General features: G+C 43.5%; 1 protein-coding gene across 2 annotated transcripts in view; it reads left to right on the forward strand.

The window, feature by feature from the left end:
• Positions 1 to 11,610, forward strand: part of LOC140386018 (HERV-H LTR-associating protein 1) — a 113,541-nt gene extending 101,931 nt beyond the window's left edge. For both annotated transcript variants that reach the window (XM_072468632.1, XM_072468633.1), the window contains exons 12-13: positions 9,401 to 9,483; positions 10,187 to 11,610. In XM_072468632.1, the coding sequence (XP_072324733.1) occupies positions 9,401 to 9,483; positions 10,187 to 10,239 (136 nt within the window). In that variant the 3' untranslated portion in view covers positions 10,240 to 11,610. The remainder of the gene's footprint in view (positions 1 to 9,400; positions 9,484 to 10,186) is intronic.
• Positions 11,611 to 22,740: the final 11,130 nt, after the last annotated feature.

The following is a 22,740-nucleotide window of genomic DNA, read 5'->3' on the forward strand; positions in this document are numbered from 1 at the left end:
TGTTGCATTTGTGACTCTCCTTGTCCCCTCTCCCATTGGGCCTTTCCCTGTTTCCCCCTCCCAGTCTCTTCTCCCTTTTGGTCCTCTCCCTGTCTCCTCCCCCTTTGGGTCCTTTCTATGTCCCTGTCTCCTCCCACTATGGGGCCTTTCCATGTCCCTGTCTCCTCCCCTTTGGGACTTTTCCCTGTCCCTGTCTCCTCTTCCTTTAGGACTGCCGCCTCTCCCCGTCTCCTCCCCCTTTGGAACTTTTCCCTGTCCCTGTCTCCTCTCCCTTTAGGACCTCTGCCCCTCCCTGTCTCCTCTCCCTTTGGGACCTTTGTCTGTTTCCTCTGTGGTCGTGGAATGGAGCGGGAGGTGCCTTTGATGCTCGTGTAGCAGTTGTCCAGGGTGTTTGCACCTCTGGTGGGGCAGGAGATATGTTGATGGAGTTTGGGTAGAACCTTCCTGAGGTTGGGTCTCGTTCTTCCAGATATTGGCAGAATGGTCCACCGCACCCAGTACCAAACCAAGGGAGACACAGGTCACCATAGGCCACTGCGCGAGTTCGCATCGGGAGACGCAGTACATGTCTGGAATTTTGGTGGAGGGGCCGCTTGGATCCCGGACGGCGTGTTGGTGAAAACAGGCCCAGATTCTTACCAAATACGTGCACAGGGTCGCGAGGCTAATCGCCACATAGACCACCTCTGATGCTGTGTGTCAGATACTCCCGCAGTACCGGCCGTTGATTCAGACATCTTCACCACTGCCCTGGCCATCTCTGTCAGCACCAATGCCCCTGAATCCACCGGCTGCCAAGGGTTCAACAGTGATTTGACTTGATTTGATTTGATTTTGATTTGATTTGATTTAGCATCTGGGGAGATACCTTGCTGCACATTGTGCAATCAACAGCAAATGTCCCCATTACGAACCTTATAAGAACAGAAGAACTAGGAGCCATCTGGCCCCTCGAGCCTGCTCCGCCATTCAGTGAGATCATGGTTCATCTTTTGTGGTCTCAGCTCCACTTTCCGGCCCGAACACCATAACCCTTAACCCCTTTATTCTTCAAAAAACTATCTATCTTTATCTTAAAAACATTTAATGAAGGAGCCTCTACTGCTCCCTCTACTGCTAAGGAATTCCATAGATTCACAACCCTTTGGGTGAAGAAGTTCCTCCTAAACTCAGTCCTAAATTTACTTCCCCTTATTTTGAGGCTATGCCCCCTAGTTCTGCTTTCACCCGCCAGTGGAAACATCCTGCATGCATCTATCCTATCTATTCCCTTCATAATTTTATATGTTTCTATAAGATCCCCTCTCATCCTTCTAAATTCCAACGAGTACAGTCCCAGTCTACTCAACCTCTCCTCGTAATCCAACCCCTTCAGCTCTGGGATTAACCTAGTGAATCTCCTCTGCACACCCTCCAGTGCCAGTACATCCTTTCTCAAGCAAGCAGACCAAAACTGAACACAATACTCCAGGTGTGGCCTCACTAACACCTTATACAATTGCAGCATAACCTCCCTAGTCTTAAACTCCATCCCTCTAGCAATGAAGGACAAAATTCCATTCGCCTTCTTAATCACCTGTTGCACCTGTAAACCAACTTTTTGCGACTCATGCACTAGCACAGCCAGGTCTCTCTGCACAGCAGCATGTTTTAATATTTTATTTAAATAATAATCCCTTTTGCTGTTATTCCTACCAAAATGGATAACCTCACATTTGTCAACATTGTATTCCATCTGTCAGACCCTAGCCCATTCACTTAGCCGATCCAAATCCCTCTGCAGACTTCCAGTATCCTCTGCACCTTTTGCTTTACTACTCATCTTAGTGTCGTCTGCAAACCTGGACACATTGTCCCCCAACTCCAAATCATCTATGTAAATTGTGAACAATTGTGGGTCCATCACTGATCCCTGAGGGACACCACTAGCTACTGATTGCCAACCAGAGAAACACCCATTAATCCCACTCTTTGCTTTCTATTAATTTACCAATCCTCTATCCATGCTACTGCTTTACCCTTAATGCCATGCATCTTTATCTTATGCAGCAACCTTTTGTGTGGCACCTTGTCAAAGGCTTTCTGGAAATCCAGCTATACCACATCCATTGGCTCCCTGTTATCTACTGCACTGGTAATGTCCTCAAAAAATTCCACTAAATTAGTTAGGCACGACCTGCCCTTTATGAACCCATGCTGCGTCTGCCCAATGGGACAATTTCCATCCAGATGCCTCGCTATTTCTTCCTTGATGATAGATTCCAGCATCTTCCCTAGTACTGAAGTTAAGCTCACTGGCCTATAATTACCCGCTTTCGGCCTACCTCCTTTTTTAAACAGTGGTGTCACGTTTGCTAATTTCCAATCCGCCGGGGCCACCCCAGAGCCTAGTGAATTTTGGTAAATTATCACTAGTGCATTTACAATTTCCCTAGCCATCTCGTTTAGCTCTCTGGGGTGCATTCCATCAGGGCCAGGAGGCTTGTCTACCTTTAGCCCCATTAGCTTGCCCATCACTACCTCCTTAGTGATAACAATCCTCTCAAGGTCCTCACCTGTCATAGCCTCATTTCTATCAGTCACTGGCACGTTTTTTGTGTCTTCCACTGTGAAAACCGACCCAAAAAACCTGTTCAGTTCCTCAACCATTTCCTCATCTCCCATTATTAAATCTCCCTTCTCACCTCTAAAGGGCCAATATTTACCTTAGCCACTCTTTGTTGTTTTATATATTTGTAGAAACTTTTACAATCTGTTTTGATATTCTGAGCAAGTTTACTCTCATAATCTATCCTACTCTTCTTTATAGCTTTTTTAGTAGCTTTCTGTTGCCCCCTAAAGATTTCCCAGTCCTCTAGTCTCCCACTAGTCTTTGCTACTTTGTATGCTTTTTCCTTCAATTTGATACTCTCCCTTATTTCCTTAGATATCCATGGTCGATTTTCCCTCTTTTTACCGTCCTTCCTTTTTGTTGGTATAAACCTTTGCTGAGCAGTGTGAAAAATCGCTTGGAAGGTTCTCCACTGTTCCTCCACTGTTTCACCATAAAGTCTTTGCTCCCAGTCTACCTTAGCTAGTTCTTCTCTCATCCCATTGTAATCTCCTTTGTTTAAGCACAAAACACTAGTGTTTGATTTTACCTTCTCACCCTCCATCTGCATTTTAAATTCCATCATATTGTGATCGCTCCTTCCGAGAGGATCCCTAACGATGAGATCATGAATCAATCCTGTCTCATTACACAGGATCAGATCTAGGACCGCTTGTTCCCTCATAGGTTCCATTACATACTGTTCTAGGAAACTATCGCGGATACATTCTATAAACTCCTCCTCAAGGCTGCCTTGACCGACCTGGTTAAACCAATCGACATGTAGATTAAAATCCCCCATGATAACTGCTGTACCATTTCTACATGCATCAGTTATTTCTTTGTTTATTGCCTGCCCCACCATAATGTTACTATTTGGTGGCCTATAGATTACTCCTATCAGTGTCTTTTTCGCCTTACTATTCCTGATTTCCACCCAAATGGATTCAACCTTATCCTCCATAGCACCGATGTCATCCCTTACTATTGCCCGGATGTCATCCTTAAATAACAGAGCTACACCACCTCCCTTACCATCCACTCTGTCCTTTCGTATAGTCTGATACCCTTGGATATTTAACTCCCAGTCGTGACCATCCTTTAACCATGTTTCTGTAATGGCCACTAAATCATAATCATTCATGATGATTTGCGCCATCAACTCATTTACCTTATTCCGAATACTATGAGCATTCAGGTAAAGTACACTTATGTTGGCTTTTCTACCTCTGTTCTGAATCTTAACACCTCGATCAGTAACCTCTCCGAAGTTATTTTTCCTCTTAACGTTTCTCCTAATTTTCCTTGTCGTTGAACCCATATCTTCATGTAACAACCTGCCGCGTCGCTTACCATTATGTATTTACTTCCCGTTTTATTCCTTTTCGTATTACTGGTCCTATTCACTGAGCTCCCCTCAGTCACTGTACCTTGTACTGTCGCCCTTTTTGATTTTTGACTATGGCTTCTCTGCCTCACACTTTCCCCTTTACTACCTTTTGTTTCTGTCCCTGTTTTACTACCTTCCAACTTCCTGCAGCGGTTCCCATCCCCCTGCTACATTAGTTTAAACCCTTATGCTGGAGATGTGATCATTGATGGAGCAGCTGAAGATGGTTGGGCCTAAAACTCTGCCCAGATAAACCCCTGCAGCAATGTTTGATTTCATTTTTGAGGCAACCGAGATGCCGGACAAAAAAATCGCCTAGCCCCGACCCAGAAACCGAGATGGACATTCTGCCACTGCTGGAGGTGCCCATGCCGGCTCCTGTGGCCACATCGGCATTGCTACCACCACCCAGACGTTCGTCACGTACAGGCACTCCCTGGTCCAATATACTCCTTCTGACGCTGCGAGAATGGCGCCTGCACTTCATCCACAGGTGAAACGATCGAAAGGCCCAACGTACTTACCCATGGATGTGGACGTTGCTCTAGACGTTGGGGGAGGGGGGAGGATATTATAACCCTAATGGAGGTCCCGGGATCAAGAACATATGATATCCAGTCACCTCCCTGGAATATGAACTTCCCCTTTAAGGCAGGAAAGCCTTCCCCTTTAAGGGGTCGTGGTTTTCCGTTTGCAAGGAAAGCCCCAGTTGTATAAAAACCCCGGCCTAGCTGCAGGTTGGGAAAGGAGACCCTTTGGGGAGTGGAGGAGTATTGTAATTGTATCAAAATAAACCTTGTCCTATAATTTCTACTTCCGCCTATGCATTCTGCCTACCGCGGATTCAACAGGTTCCAAGATCCATCTGGAGTTGAAGTTGCTGACTTAAGCTCTCATCTCCAAGGTAAGTTGAATTTCATAACAGATCCCACAACCAACTGATCAGATCAAAGTTCTGCCAGATTAAGAAAGGATAGGTGGTAGCCATTTAAGCAAGTAATAGGGGGCAGAAGGCTCATGAACAGTCCCATCCACAGTGATGGTGGAACCCCGCATGTAAGTGCAAAAGATATGGCGGAATGATCGCCAGCAATCTTCAGCCAGAAGTGCTGATTCTATGAATATCTGCCTCCAGATTTCATTAGAGTTTTGGTCAAAAGCTGGATATATGAGCTGCATGCCAGAAGTGAGGTGAGAGTGACTGCCCTTGATATCAAGGCAGCAATTGACCAGTATATTGACAAGGGCCCTGAGTAAAACTGAAGTTAGTGTGAATCAGGGAGAAGGATTTCCACTGATTGGTGTCATACCGAGCACAAAGGACAATGGTTGTGGTTGTTGAACTTCAATCATCACAGTCCAAGAACATTGCTGCAGGAGTTTCTCTGGGCAGAGTTTTAGGCCCAACCATCTTCAGCTGCTCCATCAATGATCATTTCTCCATCATAAGGTTAGAAGTGGGGATATTCGCTGTTGATTGCACAATGTTCAGCACCATTCACAACTCCCCAGATGCTGAGGTATTCCTTAGCATGCAACAAGACTTGGACAACAGACTTGGGCTAATATGTGGCAGGAAACATTTGATCCACACAAGTGCCAGGCAATGACCATCTTCAAGAAGGGAGAGCGAGTCTAACGATGTCATCTTGATAGTCAATGGCTTTACAATTATTGAATCCCCTCTACCCTCCAACCACCCCACCCCCACATCCCCGTTCACCCATCAACTCCTTGAGGGTCTGGGATCACCACTAACCAGAAACGCAACTGGATTAGCCGCATATACATCATGGACACAAAATCAGGTCAGACTTTGCAGTGAGTGGCTCAATTTCTGACTCTGCAAAACCTATCTTCCATCTATAGGGCACCTGTCAGGAGCATGATGGAATGCTCTGCATATGCTGGATGAGTGCAGTTCTAGCAACTCTCCAAAAACCTGACATCATCCAGGACAAGGCACCTTTCTGGATCAGCAGTCTACCCACCATGTTAAACAGACACTCTCTCCAACACCAATGCACTGCAGCAACTCATCAAGACTCTGTCAACAGTACCTTCCAAATCCACAACCTCTACAACTTAAAAGGACAACAGTGGTATGGAAACACCATCTCCTTCAGGATGTCTTCCATGTCATACACCAACCCTACTTGGAGATATATCGCTGTTCCTTCGTTGTCACTGGGTCAAAATCCTGGAATTCCTTACCAATAGGCACATGAGAACCTTCACATGGACTGCAGTGATTAGAAGATGGCAGACCATCACCCTCTCAAAGGCGATTGGGGATGGGTAATAAATGCTGGTCTTGTCAGTGATGTTCACATCCTGGAAATAAATATTTGTTTTAATTCACCCAGTCCATTAAAAGAGTCTCTGTCTGAATAACCTTTATCCATATCACAGGCCTCACTGTTCACTTTAGGGGAGTTTATATTGTTTTAGGGAGCCACTGAACTACAATATAAAATACCAGAATGAAGGACCATCTAGTCACCAACATGTTCTTGGCTCCTGACCAGACAAGTATACTATATGGATTTCACTATGCAAATTCCTCTGTTTTCACTCTTGAGTGGGAGATCAAAAGGGAGCAAAGGAGATTGAGAAAGTGTCAAAAGAAAATCAATTACCCGGCCCATGAGATTCTACAATGGTTTGAGTTCTGCCTTCAACACAATTAATTTGCTAAGAAAGCCATGAATGAGTGACACTCCCTTGTGCATTCTAAACTTTAATACCACTGGCTCCTTCCAAGTTGCAGCTGGGGACGTCAGCACCCCCCCCCCCCCCCCCCCAGGCTATCCTTGCCAGTTTCTCATCTTGCACCTCCTGTAAACTTCATTCAAAACTCTGGGCAGGATTTACCGAACTACTCGCCGCATAGTTTCAGTGGTGGAGGCAGCCTGCCAGTGGGACTTTCTGTTCCCACTGTTGTCAACGGGAATTCCCATTGAATGCACCCCTCATCGCCGGGAAACTTGCAAACGGGGATGCGCCATCTGTGGGAGCAAAATATCTCGCTGGCATGAACAGCCAGGAAATTCCACCCTCTGTTTTTTAACTCACACAAGTGCTGTTCATAGAATCATAGAATCATAGAAGTTTACAGCATGGAAACAGGCCCTTCGGCCCAACCAGTCCATGCCGCCCAGTTTTTACCATTAAGCTAGTCCCAGTTGCCCGCACTTGGCCCATAACCCTCTATACCCATCTTACCCATGTAACTATCTAAATGCTTTTTAAAAGACACAATTGTACCCGCCTCTATTACTACCTCTGGCAGCCCATTCCAGACACTCACTACCCTCTGAGTGAAGAAATTGCCCCTCTGGGCCCTTCTGAATCTCTCCCCTCTCACCTTAAACCTATGCCCTCTAGTTTTAGACTCCCCTACCTTTGGGAAAAGATGTTGACTATCTACCTTATCTATGCCCCTCATTATTTTATAGACCTCTATAAGATCACCCCTAAGCCTCCTACGCTCCAGGGAAAAAAGTCCCAGTCTATCCAGCCTCTCCTTATAACTCAAACGATCAAGTCCCGGCAACACCCTAGTAAATCTTTTCTGCACTCTTTCTAGTTTAATAATACCCTTTCTATAATAGGGTGACCAGAACTGCACACAGTATTCCAAGTGTGGCCGTACCAATGTCTTGTACAACTTCAACAAGACGTCCCAACTCCTGTATTCAATGTTCTGACCAATGAAACCAAGCATGCCGAATGCCTTCTTCACCACCCTGTCCACCTGCGACTCCACCTTCAAGGAGCTATGAACCTGTACTCCTAGATCTCTTTGTTCTATAACTCTCCCCAATGCCATACCATTAACTGAGTAGGTCCTGGCCTGATTCGATCTGCCAAAATGCATCACCTCACATTTATCTAAATTAAACTCCATCTGCCATTCGTCGGCCCACTGGCCTAATTGATCAAGATCCCGTTGCAATCCTAGATAACCTTCTTCACTATCCACTGTGCCACCAATCTTGGTGTAATCTGCAAACTTACTAATCATGCCTCCTAAATTCTCATCCAAATCATTAATATAAATCACAAATAACAGTGGACCCAGCACCGATCCCTGAGGCACACCACTGGTCACAGGCCTCCAGTTTGAAAAACAACCCTCTACAACCACCCTCTGCCTTCTGTCGTCCAGCCAATTTTGAATCTAATTGGCAACCTCACCCTGGATCCCGTGAGCTTTAACCTTCTGCAACAACCTACCATGCGGTACCTTGTCAAAGGCTTTGCTAAAGTCCATGTAGACAACGTCTACTGCACTGCCCTCATCTACCTTCTTGGTCACCCCCTCAAAAAACTCAATCAAATTTGTGAGACATGATTTTCCACGCACAAAGCCATGCTGACTGCCCCGAATCAGTCCTTGCCTCTCTAAATGCTTGTAGATCCTGTCTCTCAGAATACCTTCTAGCAACTTACCTACTACAGACGTTAGGCTCACCGGTCTGTAGTTCCCAGGCTTTTCCCTGCTGCCCTTCTTAAACAAGGGCACAACATTCGCCACTCTCCAATCTTCAGGCACCTCACCTGTGGCTGCTGTTCCTTCATTACCCCTGTGCTGGTCGACCTACCAGTCTGCCCATGGCTGATTTTCAAATTCTTTTATTTTAAACATCCCTTCATGGTCTCGCCCCTCCCTGACTGTTGCCTCCTCTATTCTTGTGACACTCCCAAGATATCCCTACTCCTCCACTTCTGGCCTCTTGTGCATTCTTATTTTTATTTCTCCACTATTGTCAGTTGTGGCTTCAGATGCCTCGGCCCGAAGCTCTGGAATTTCCTCCCTAACCTTGTATAAACCTATCTCTTTACCAATCTTTCAGTCACCTGTCCTGACATCTCATCATGTGGCTTATTTAAATTTTGTTTGGCAATGTTCTTCTGAAGCACCTGGAGACATTTTCTCCATGAGTACAACATGCTGCAGTGGAAAGGAAGAATGTGGAAGGATCCAGTGAAAATCTTCTTTTCCAAAATGTCTGTCCCTGAACTGCCCAGCAGACTGCTTGTTACAGGTTTCAAAGCCTTTGTAGGACTGTCAGCTCTTGGGTGCCATAAGTTGGCTGACAGCTTAAAGGAGTGAAATTTCCTTGGTAAACTGAGAACTCACTTTGACGTAGGCCTTCCCCATTAACCCAACCCTGACATCTTACCCGAATTCTTCGCCAGAGCCACCCTGGGGTTATCTTAGTAATTAAGGTTCAAATGTTTGTATCTTGACTGCTAATTATGTGTTAAAGGTTTAATGGGATGAGTACATTTATTTGTAATGATTGTCTTTTTTTGCCAATTATTCCTGTTACTGTTTTATTTCTGCAAAGGTTTAAAAAGTATATAATTGTTGCTGACTGTAAATTAAACATCAATTTTAACTGAATGTTCAGGTATTGCACTGATTACTACTCCTGGTACCTGACACAAAAAACTGACATCTGCCAGATCACAAAGCATTTTTCTCTGCTGAAATGTAAGTATAATGATGTTTGATGCATGGCTAGGGGTTAGTCGGGTTTTTAGAAATGGATAGAGAAATGAAAACTGGGGCAAGAGGGCAGTGGGGCAGTGGGGGGGGGGGGGTGAGGCAGTTGTTAGGTAGGGAATTTAAACAGCTGAAAGCTCTTCCACCAACAATGGGGTAAAATGAGTGAGTTGCACCAGAGTCAGTGAATTAAAGGGTGCAGGTTTGTAGATGAGAGCCTATGGGAGTTGTAGAAATGGGGTGGGCTGGGCTGTGAAGGATTCTGAAGATGAGGATAGAGATTTTAAATTCGGTATGTTGGAGGATGGAGAGCCAGATCAGTTCGAATGGCGGTGGTAGGAAAGCAGGGGCGGGATTCTCAGGCCCTCGGCCCAGTGTTTCTCGGTGGCACGCCGTTCACCGTCAGCCGGATTTTATCTTCCCACCCCTTGTCAATGGGATTTTCCATTGAAGCCAGCCCACACCGCCGGGAATCCTGGGGTGTGGGTGCTCTGCCAGCGGGAAAAGATAATCCCAATGGCTGGAAAATTGGACTTCAATGCAAACAGGAGACATGGTCCCTCTGGGGTTTGCTTTGTGCTGAGTGTACCTGATCATGGAATGACTCCCATCATGTTATCTTTGTTGAAGTTTTTTTGGTATATTTTATGGAGAAATACTCTGACCTCTGATTTCTCTCTGTTTACTGCAGCTTTAAGGAAGAAATGCCTGTCAAAGATTTGCAAATCAAACCAATCATCATAGATTTTTAAAAAAGGCAATAGCTCTCACTGGAATATCAGTCGCACTGGAATAATCTGAAAGAATCTTTTATATATCTATTAGCAATAGATAATTATAAATTAAAGTGTGCAATAACTTAGAAGCAAAAGATATAGTTATTTCAAACTGTGATCAATTAATTTTAATCAAAATGTTCTGAAAGTTATATATCAAATATTAATCATTCCATTGTAATATTTAAGAAAAAATTTGAACTCAAGAATATTATATGGTGTATCAAAACAAAATAGTTTAATGTTGAGCTGCATGTGGAAGTGTTGTTCTATTATCTCTTTGGTAAAAGGCACCATTCAGTCTGTTCCATCTGAACTGTCGTCTTGGGAATATCCCTCATGATTGACCAGATATTGTAGATCTTGCCTCACCAATTGACAGCAGTGATTCCAAGGCTTTGGTTTATTATGTGATCTGGGAGCCGGTTCCTTGGTTCAAGTAGATCAAATGGTGATGTCCACTTAAAGCTAATTATTGATCGGCATGGACATGAAGGGCCAAATGCCTCCTTCTGTGCTGTGTAAACATCTATGAATCGATCCATGAATCTAGCATGTTTATGAAGAGCCTGGCAACCAACGGTTCATCAGGAACCACGTAATAACATTTGGAATGGTTATTCTGTTTCTTTAACAACAATTGCCCTGAATAATCATTTTAAAGGAGCCAGAAGAAAAATGGGCCAAACTTTGTTGTCAAACTAATTATGAGGGTAATGGCTCTGCTCATTATTTAATGTGCAAATAGAACAAGACTTCAGACAAGTAGCAGTTAAAATAGAACCGAATATTGCTGTCCAAGTTGTACTTTTCCATCATTACCTTCACAAAAAATAGTAAGAAGTCTTACAACACCACGTTAAAGTCCAACAGGTTTGTTTCAAGTCACTAGCTTTCGGAGCACTGCTCCTTCCTCAGGTGAATGAAGAGGTGGGTTCCAGAAACATATATATATATAGACAAAGTCAAAGATTCCTAACACACCTGTTGGACTTTAACCTGGTGTAGTAAGGCTTCTTACTGTGCTCACTCCAGTCCAACGCCGGCATCTCCACATCATTCACAAGAAATGGTATTCCACTGGCTGCCCCAAGCCACACCCACCCCGCTCCTTCAAAATATGTCAAGTTGCTGTTGTTGCCTGGTAGATATGAACTAAACACACCACAAAAATTTAAATCTATTAAAATTTCAGTAAGTATTTTTTCACAGCATGATAGATGTGTGACTTAATGTCAATCATTGCTTCTTTGGCAATGAAAATTGACTAGCACAAGTGTGGAATTTAAAATATTGTTGAAGATTTAAAAAAATTAAATTGAAAATTAAAATTGTTTTACTTTTTCTTTGTGTCTCGTTTTTCTCTCTCTCTCTCAATGCAGTCTGTCTCACACTCCCTTCCTGTTTTCACATTGAATTCGCCTACTCTAACTTACTCTTCCTCCTCAGTGCTTGGGCTGTTAATTTCATGATCCTTTAGTTTGATTTGTTAAGGATATACACTGCTGCATGCTCTGTTTGCTCATGTCCCAGGTGCCCAGTTCCCTTGCTGCAACATTATCAGTTCGTGTTTCCAGCAGTTTGCCAAGCAAAAAATGTAAAAGCCTAAATGTGCAAGGACTAATTAATGCTAGGTACTGCTAAATGATCTGCTAAAGTAAATTATGGCCCTTTGCTTAAAAATATTTTCATTTCAATTTTTAACTATTCAGTTGTGTTTCAAATAAGGCTTTGAAATCTGTGCACATAGTTTCAATATGCCACGTATCGATAATAGCTAATAGGAGAGCAGGCTACCTGATTTCTAAGCCTTCATCTATGGCATTCTTAAGCCACAGCTGGAAGTGCATGACAAAAGGACCCAGATGTAAATCTTCCTTTGCTTTGCTGTTTCTCTAATACACTTGGGGAGGTAAGTGGCCTTTATGAGGTGTCACTGACAGCAGTGCAGCTAAAACTGCAGATGCAGTGTAGTGGCGAGAATTAACCCTGCCCCCCAAAACTGTGTGAATAGCATCTCCACATCATTGTTATTTTGATACAAGAACCTCCTGCTGTGCAACTGTCATTAGTTGCCCATCTCATTATTTATCATATATTACCCATGTCAGTGTAACTGTACATGTTGAAAGAAAAGCATAGCAATTTAATAAAATATTTTTTACAATATTTGAGTATTATAAATACATTATTAATTATTAAATTCTGGTACAGTTTGTTCCATCATATTTTCCAGCCATAATAGGATCCAATGTAGAGTTCAATGAGACAGAGCTATCAAGGCTGATGTTGAAGGCAACTTTTTGGAGACTAGTGAGCTTCTTTCCTAAGATCTTCACTCATTTCAGTTCAGGATAACCTCTTAAATAAAAACTGTAAACCTGTGGCAGAATGAACATTATTAAAAAATGTGTTACACTCTTAAAAACCGGGCTGTGTGTGGCCTTAGCCACGCATTCCCCGTTCAGGCCCTTATGCAATGTGAGTCGCGTTGAATAGCCATGTGTTTCCCGGGACTGCGAATGGCGAGAAACATGCAACTGGGTTAGGGGCTGGTTTAGCACAGGGCTAAATCACTGGCTTTGAAAACAGACCAAGGCAGGCCAACAGCACGGTTCAATTCCCGAACCAGCCTCCCCGAACAGGTTCCGGAATGTGGCGACTAGGGGCTTTTCACAGTAACTTCATTTGAAGCCTACTTTGACAATAAGCGATTCTCATTTCATTTTTCATTTCAACTAAACACGCTTGTTAGGGGACTTTGTTCCCTTTTGGGTGAATCGTGAATCGTGCCCTTATAATCAGTATCCATTGTTCCAGCGTGTCTTGATTTGCAGAGTTTCAAAGGGGACAAATTGCAACATGTAAAGCTCATAAATTAATCCCAGGAACAAATCCATGATTACTCTGCCTAGGAACATTGTTTCACACTCTTTGAGAAGAAGGTGGTGCTGTGGACAAAGCAGTAGCAATCCAGAGGCCCATGCTGCTCTGGGGATATGGGTTCAAATTTAAATTTATTTGATAAATCTGGAATTGAAAGCTCAACTCTGTAATAGTGACCGTGACAACTATCATCAACGATTGTTGTAAAAACCCATATGGTCATCAAGTCATGCTTACCTGGTCTGGCCTACATGTGTCTCTTTTAAAAAAAAATAATTTAGAGTACCCAATTCATTTTTCCAATTAAGGGGCAATTTAGCGTGGCCAATCCACCGACCCTGCACATCTTTGTGTTGTGGGGGCGAAACGTACGCAAACACGGGGATAATGTGCAAACTCCACACGGACAGTGACCCAGAGCCAGGATCGAACCTAGGACCTCGGCGCCGTGAGGCAGCAGTGCTAACCACTGCGCCACCGTGCTGCCCCTGCATGTGTCTCTTAAACGTCCTCTGAAATGGCTGACCAAGCCACTCAATTCAAGGGCAATTAGAGATGGGCAATAAATGCTGGCCTGGCCAGCGGTGCCCACATTGCTTTCAGTAGGTTGGTGTGTGCATTTCTCATTCTGTTTGACCCATCTGGAATCTCTCTTTGATGCTCTATTGTTCCAAACATTTGAAACAGTGATTGTATTTGGCTAACCTATTGGCGCGAGCATCAGGGCCAGGAAAGCCAAGTGCCAGTTGATTAGAAAAATTATACGGAATGAATCTACGTATGAGGCACTTTAAAGTTACTACATATATAGCTTAGCATCTAACATCCCACTGAGAGCCACCACCCTGCCCTTGTTGCTGATCCCTTCGTTGCGGGAAAAGTGTACAGCTATTCGGCTTTAGTGTACTTCACTCTCCCATCCACGAGAAACCAAACAAACGAGTTACAAACGAGACCTTTATTACAAAGCAAAAACACAAGCTAATGACATTCCAAGTTGGGGTTCCAAAGAGTGCGGATTTAAAGGTTGTACTGATGGATATACTTCAGATTCGGTTATAAGAAATTTGCATTTACCAATCATTTGTCACTACTTATCTATGTCCACTCTTGACTATCGATCAGGTTTACATCATGCATAGTATATGGATGGAACCGGACCGGACCCCAAGGAATAGGAAGGAGTCGGAGCACCAACCCGAATCCCAGGTGAACTGCTGTCCTTGTGGAGGCTGGTCCACCCCAGGAGACCTGTCATGCTCGGGAGTTCTGATGTGCTTCCAATGTAGTGAAGGGGGCACAATGTAGTGAAGGCAAAGCACTCCAATGCAAAAGCAACAGCAACAGATCCACAGAACAAAATGGAGGAGAGCTCTGAATAAGAGCATGTAATTCTTTGGTAGAATGCAATCCAATTCACAGAATTACAGAATCACACAGTGCAGAAGAGGCCCTTCGGCCCATTGAGTCTGCACCGACAAGTGAAAACCACCTAACCTTCATACCTAATCCCACTTCTGAGCACTTGGCCCATAGCCTTGAAAGTTATGATGTGCCAAGTGCTCTTCCAGATACTTTTTAAAAGGATGTGAAGCAACCCGCCTCTACTACCCTCCCATGCAGTGTATTCCAGACCGTCACTACTCTCTGGGTAAAAAAGATTTTCCTCAAATCCCCCCCTAAACCTCCTGCCCCTCACCTTGAACTTGTGTCTAATTGTGACTTACCCTTCAACTAAGGGGAACAGCTGCTCCCTATCCACCCTGTCAATGTCCCTAATAATCTTGCACGCTTCAATCAGGTCGCCCTCACTCTTTGCTCCAGTGAAAACAACCCAAGCCTATCAAACCTCTCTTCATAACTTAAATGTTCCATCCCAGGGAACATTCTGGTGAATCTTCTCTGCACCCTCGCCAATGCAACTACATACTTTGTATAATGTGGCGACCAGAATTGCACACAGTACTCCAGATGTGGCCTCACCAAAGTTCTATACAGCTCCATCATGACCTCCCTGTTTTTGTAATCTATGCCTCGATTGATAAAACGAGTGTCCCATGTGCCTTTTTCACCACCCTATTAACCTGCCCTTCTGCCTTCAGAGATCTATGGACAAATACACCCAGGTCCCTTTGTTGCTTGGAACTTCCCAGTGTTATGCCATTCATTAAATACTTCTTTGTCACATTACTCCTCCCAAAGTGTGTCAACTACCCTTTCAGGGTTAAATTCCATCTGCCATTTTCTGCCCATTTGACCATCCCGTCGATATCGTCCTGCAACCCAAGACACTCAACCTCATTGTTAACCACCTGGCCAATCTTTGTGTCATCCACAAACTTACTGATCCTACCCCCACATAGTCATCTGTGTCATTTATATAAATGACGAACACTAGGGGACCCATCACAAATCCCTATGGTATGCCACTGATCACTGGCTTCCAGTCACTAAAATAGCCTTCTGTCATCACCCTCTGTCTTCTACAACTAAGGCAATTTTAAATCCACCTTGAAGAAGGGAACAGGAAATTAGTGGTAAATAAGCTACAATATATTAACCAAAGCATTAATGAGATATGAAGCTAACAAAATTAGTTAAAATACTTAATGAAGCTACTTGCATGTATTAGCATGACTTGACAAAAACTATTGAGATAGTACAAGAAGGAGCAGAAAGCCAGGGGGCCAGAAAGGGAATAAGAACACAGGGAGTCAGAAGATTAGGAATTGTGAGGGTTGAAACAGCAAACAACTCACAGTACCATAGCAACGGACATGAGCAAGATTAAGGTCAGTTGAGCAAGATTAAGCACCAAACACAGGGATGAATAGCAGAAAGAATAGGTGAACTGGCCACTACCCAGAAAACTGTTAACACGGCCTCAAAAGATTAGGAACAAATGTGTCACTGTAGTTGGAGAAAGTGAACAAGTGAGTCATGATGGTTAATGTCTGAAACCAATTGATAAGTTTTTTGAAATGTATATATGCCATGTGGTGTTTGTGCATAACGAGAGTTACCTTGAGTCTGCCTCTCGGTTTCTCCCGACATGCGTTGGTACAAGCTTGAAAAACCGACTTGATGTCAACTCCAATTAAGTCTGAGTTTTTGTAGCTGAGTCGTAATTAAGAGGGAAGATGCCCCACATGAAAGGCAGCTAATACAAATTCTCCGCCAACACACCTTGTCAAATTACCCTGATTTGAATAAGACGGCACCGATTAAAATTGTCTTACGGGTACAGGACAAAACCCTCAAAATGGAAGTCGCCACCGGGGCTTCAGTGACCCTAGTGGGTGAGCAGACTTTCCAATATCTTTGTGCAGGAACGGAATCATTCAGCTTGAAGAGTACTGCAGTCAAACGTTTAACCTACACCAGGGAGATTTTGAAGATTCTCTGTAGAGCCAATATCCCAGTGGCATACAGAGGGCAGGAGGCCAAACTGCTTTTGGTTGTCATGGAAGAAACATAGACCCAATCTGTTGGGAAGAGACTGGTTACAGAAGATTAGGCTCAACTTGCTGGAAATCTTCAAGATATCTAATGCCGTCTTCCAGGGTGTCTTAAGTTGGTGTAAAGACATCTTTCACAAAGAATTGGGCCAGATTAAGGGCGTAAAAGTCAAGCTATATGTCATTCCGGATACAATGCCCCAAGTTCTTCAGAGCCAGGCCAGTGCTATACACATTACATCATGAAGTTGAAGCCGAGCTAAGGAGGTTGGAAGAGCTGGGGATAATCAAGCTGCTTCAGTTTTCTGAGAGGGAAATGCCAATAGTCCCTGTACTTAAAGCTGATCGCTGATGACCTTTACCCTAAGATGGTGGGGTAGAGGTCCTCTTGGATCACACCAGTGCTACTTCAATTGGATTATGCCTGTGCTTCTCAATTTGGATCATTCTGGTGCGACTCCAGTTGGATTGCTGCAGTGTTGCTCCAATTGGACCAATCCAGTGCAACTCTGATTTGATCACTCCAGTTGGATCATCCCAGTGCTGCTTCAATGTGATCATCCCAGTGCCACTGCAGTTGGATCATCCCAGTGCTACTCCAGTTGGATCATCCCAGTGCTACTCCAGTTGGATAATTCCAATGCTGATCTAATTGGATCATCCCAGTGCTACTCCAATTGAATCATCCCAGTGTTATTCCAGTTGGATCATCCCAGTGCTGCTCTAATTGGATAATTCCATTGCTGATCTAATTGGATCATTCCAGTGCTACTCCAGTTGAATAATTCTAGTTGATCCAGAATCTAAAGCCAATCACCACACTCCCACCCAGACTCTATACCTACCCCCCCCCCCAACTTGTCCCAGAGACCTTACACCCAACTCCCCACTCGACACCCAATCCCCCCACTCCCATCCACACTACACCCAATCCCACCACTCCTATCCACACTCTACACTCAATCCCCCCACTCCCATCCACACTCAATCCTCCTACTCCCCACTGAGATACTTCCAACATTCCCATAGAGACCCTTCACCAATAGGGGTAATTTCCACCTTAGTTGGAAACCTGGCAGAGTGCATGATTGAACAGAATACAAATCAGGTGGATTCGTCATTAGGCATAGCCGTCTTGAGATAAAGTAAAGTGGCTGAGGCATGGAACAGGATGATCAAGGTATTGAGGTTGGAAGCAGTAGCCTGTGACAAAAATTGCCCTACTGTTATTTATTACACATTCCATACCTTTATATACAATTATTGACATTTTTAAATTTACAAAATTAATTACTGCAGCTAAAATGAGAATAATTAGATGTCTTCTTCCCTTGCTATTAATAATGTTTCTTGGCTCCAAGATCTTTCTCCAATTCCTTTACAAGCGTATTTATGAAGGCCTATTTTCCTTAATAACCCTTTCAATACCAGCTTTGTGCACAAACACACTCATGTTCATTTAATGTGGTTGAACAATGTTTTGTGGCTTCCCTTTGAACTGGGAATTCAGGGGTTCTTCACTGTTAACAGAACTGGCTTCATGAGTTGACCTTTCCAATCAAATGCTACTTCTCAGTGAACCTTAACTTCTACCCTGATTTATTTATCTCTGACACAATTTCCATCCAGCTTTGCAAATGACATTTCCACAAGTACCTTTCTGGAGGTCAAAGGGGTCATTTCTAGAATATGGTAGTGAACAGCAGTAAGTAATCATATTTCTATGTGATTAGATACTGTACATTATTGTTCTGGGAGCTGTGTCCCTCTGATGAGGATGTCGTGCAGAATAACAAGAAACATTAAAAAAAACCTCACCACTTTTCTATTTGCACTCTGGATCATCCCAGTGCAATTATAAAACAATATTGGATTTTAAAGGGGTCGCGCATGTTCCGGTAACCTGCTCAAGAGAGTAAATGCTTGCAGGACACCTCAAACTGAAGAAATGCGCAACTTAACATTATCATTCTCATGCCCAAGTCTGCCTCCATCCAGTGTTATCACATACACACTTTTCAGCAGATTCACTAATGATCAAGATTGGGAAGACAGGTTTATTTACTTTCCTTTTCTAAACTAGTGGTGAACAGGACAACTGTAGTCCCATGATTGACACTATTATGGCCCATAACCTCCGATCTCTAGAGAGTTGTACCCAGGGGGTATGCCATAGGATGCCCTGGGGGGACCCCATGGAATTCCTCAGGCAAGGACTTCATGGGAATTTCCCAGTCAGTTCAAACTTCTGATAGACAATTACTCTGCCCTGGGAACCACACAGTACTCCAATTTAAATCAGAGAATTCAGATGATTCTAACTGTGCTATTAGAACAGTTACCCAAGAAAAGTTCGAGGAATTAATACCACTTCTAACTCTTGGGTAACTACATCTGATCCATGCTGCAAGCCACAATAATTCGGGAAGTAGACAGGGTTTTAAACTAAATAGTGAGGGAAAAGCCTCCAGCGAGCCTCCCGACAGGCTCCGCCCCTCCCGGAATTCTCCACGTCCTGTGAGACATCGGAGTCGGAACTCCGTCCCAAATGGACGGGACCGTAGCCCAGATGAAGAAATCATAGAATCATTTCAGAGTAGTTTCTTAGAACTGCACATTCTGGCACCAACCAAAGAGCAGGCTAAATTAGATCTGGTACTGTGCAATGAGATAGGATTAATTGATAACCTCTAGGTAGCAGCGATTATAATATGACAACATTTCATATTTTGTCTGAGGGAGAGAAGAGTGGGTCCAAGACTAGTATTTTAAACTTAAATAAAAGCAATTATGAGGGCATGAAAGCAGAGCAAGCTAAAGTCAACTGCCAAATGAGGTTAAAGGATAGGTCAATAGAGATGCAGTGGCCGACATTTAAAGGGATATTTCAGGATACATAGAATAGATGCATCCCATGAACAAGAAAAAATTCCAAGGGGAGGACCCACCATCCATGGTTAACTGAAAATGTTAAAGACAGTATCAAACTTAAAGAAAAAAAATATAATTGCACAAAGATGGGTGGTAGGTCAGATGATTGGAAAGAATATAAAGAACATCAAAGAACGATAAAAAGATTAATAAGGAGAGAAAATGTAAAGTACGAGAGAAAGTTAGCTAAAAATTAAAACAGATGGTAAAACAGATATTTAAAATAAAAAAAGGAGTTAGTGAGCATTTTTCCTACAGAAAGTGAGTCTGGAAAATTAATAATGGAAAATCAGGAGGTGACAGATGAATTGAACAGGTATTTTACATCGGTCTTCACGACAGAGGATAATAGTAACACCCCATAAATTGTTGTAAATCAGGAACAGAAAGGGAGGGAGGAACTCAAGAAAATTACAATCACCAGGGAAGTGGCATTTAACAAATTATTGGAGCTGTAGGCTAACAAATCCCTAGGTCCTGGTGGACTTCATCATAAGGTCTTAAAATAATTGTCTAGTGAGATAGTTGATGTGGTTATTTTAATTTTCCAAAATGCCCTAGATTCTGGAAAGGTTTCATTAGATTGGAAAATAGTGAATGTAACTCCTTTATTCAAAAAGGGAGGGAGTCAGAAAGCAGCAAACCACAGGCCATTTAACTCAGCATCTGTCATATGGAAAATGTTAGAAGCTATTCTTAAAGATGTTATAGCAGGGCACTTGGAAAGATTCATGGTAATCAGGCAGAGTCAACATGGTTTAGTGAAAGGGCAATCATGTTTAACCAATTACAACAGGCTGGTACTCAGGCACAGCTAGTAATTCGGAAAGCTAATAGAATGTTATTATTTATTCCGATGGGAATTAGATCTAAAAGTAGGGAGGTTATGTTTCAGTTATACAGGACACAGGTGAGACCACAGAGTGGATTCTCCATTGCCCGAGCCGGTAGCGGGGTTCCCAATCAGGCTGAGAATGGAGGGTCAGTCGGACGCCAACCCCATTCTGATGCTCTGGTCCCCCATTTGCATCGGATTAATGGGTTGGAAGACCAAGTCTCCTCCTCTATGTTATGCAGTGACCCCCACAGTGGGAAATCTTCCCGCTGGGATTTCGGACAGGTTTTCCCAAGCATGGCCCTGATGCAGTAGACCCTGTGGTGGGTCAAGGGGGTTAGTGCATAACTGTGATGCCCCCAAAGTCCAGAAAAAGGCCCCCTCTCTCCCACAACCCAAATCCTGCCCCTCCATCAGACTCCCCCCACCATACCGCCCAACAGCACCCCCATCATAAAACATAGAACATACTGTGCAGAAGGAGGCCATTCGGCCCATCGAGTCTACACTGACCCACCGATCAGTTCCCATCAGAGACCCCCGTCTGAAAGCTGAACAGCAGTCCAGGCAGTAGAGTGAAAAATCATTGCATTTTCACTTAGTCTTCCCTAACATCTGATACCTCAGACAAAAGTGTTAAATGCAGCAGCTGTTACAAATATCAGAGAATGCCAAATACACTTGAAAATCCCTTGACAGCCTTTGAAATGTAAATTTTACATTCAATTTCACACATAAGCACATTGCATTAGTCAGTGATTGGCAGTTCTATTACTCAAAGGCAGGTGTTTGGTGCATTGTTGATCTTTCTTTCCATTTATGCTTGTATGCATCTCAAGCACCCTGCTTTGATGCTAACGACAATGTTTATAAATATGATTGACAGCTCCAGTCAAATGTTGCCAAGTGCTTTCACTTCCTCTATTCCCCAGCCAACAATCCATTAGTCTTCCTGATTACCTGCTGCACCTGTGTATTAGTTTTCAGTGTTTCATGCACAAGTCCCCCAAGTCCTGTTGTGTTACAGGTTTCTGTAGTTTTTCTCCATTTAGTCCCCCCATGACCACGCAACTGCACCAATTCATCAACTATCCCTCCAATCCCAAAAATCCCATTACCCGGCTGATCTCCTGACAACTCCCCAATCCCCCAACTGACCACCTAACCATCCCTGCATCAGCAACCACTTATCACCTGACCTCTTCCCCACTGACCACTTGATCACCCTATCGTAGGAGATGTACTAGAACAGCTTGGCTAGGAGCATGGCTAGTTCTTGAGCACAAGTCTTCAGTAACATTGCTGCAATGTTGTCAGGGTCCATAACCTTTGCTGTAACCAGTACCTTCTTGATATCATGGGCAGTGAATTGAATTGGCTGAAGGTTGGCATCTGTGATGCTAGTGGCCTCAGTAAGCAGAGATGGATCATCCACTCGCTCTTCAGGCTGAAGATTGTTGCAAATGCCACATACAACCTTATCTTGTGCTGGGCTCCCCCATCATTGAGGACGGGGATATTTATGGAGCCTCCACCTCCAGTTAGTTATTTAACTAGATGTAACAGGACTGCAAAGCTTGTATCTGATCTGTTGGCTGTGGGATCACTTAGGTCTGTCTTTTATTTGCTGCTTATGTTGTATGTCACACAAGTAGTTGTGTGTTGTACCTTCATCAGATTCACACCTCATTTTTTCTTTTTTTTCCTTTCCTCATTTCTATTAGATCATCAGTTTCTAGGTGAGAAAGCTAATGGAATGCTGACTTATATGATAAAAGGTATCAGAGTTAAAATTGGACCTTGTTTCATAGGACCATAAGAGTGGAGGGGGAGTAGGCCATCTGGTCCTTGGAGCCTGCTCCACTTGTTCAATATCATGGGTTAGCTTTATCTCAACTTCACCTTTCGGTACTATCCCTACATCCTCTAATTCCCTCAGTATCCAAAAATCTATTAACCACTTTCCTGAAAATGTTAATAGTGTGATGAGAGCGGCACCATTTTAATAATAATCTTTATTATTGTCACAAGTAGGCTTACATTAACACTGCAATTAAGTTACTGTGAAAATCCCCTAGTCGCCACACTCTGGTGCCTGTTCGGGTACTCTGAGGGAGAATTCAGAATGTCCCATTCACCTAACAAGCACGTCTTTCGGGACTTAGCGAAACCAAGTAGGATCGTAAAATTTATTTCGAAACAATTTATCCATCAGTGCATATTAAAAAATGGTTAAATGCCTATTTAACCATTTTACACAGAAACTATCGAACAGCTTCAGCTGTATGAAAGACCATGCACATCTGGTGGAAATTGATAAAAGCCCATTTTTATGTGCAGAATGGAGCACAGATGTGGA

This window comes from Scyliorhinus torazame, chromosome 11, assembly GCF_047496885.1.
Source record: "Scyliorhinus torazame isolate Kashiwa2021f chromosome 11, sScyTor2.1, whole genome shotgun sequence".
Taxonomy (NCBI): Eukaryota; Metazoa; Chordata; class Chondrichthyes; order Carcharhiniformes; family Scyliorhinidae; genus Scyliorhinus; species Scyliorhinus torazame.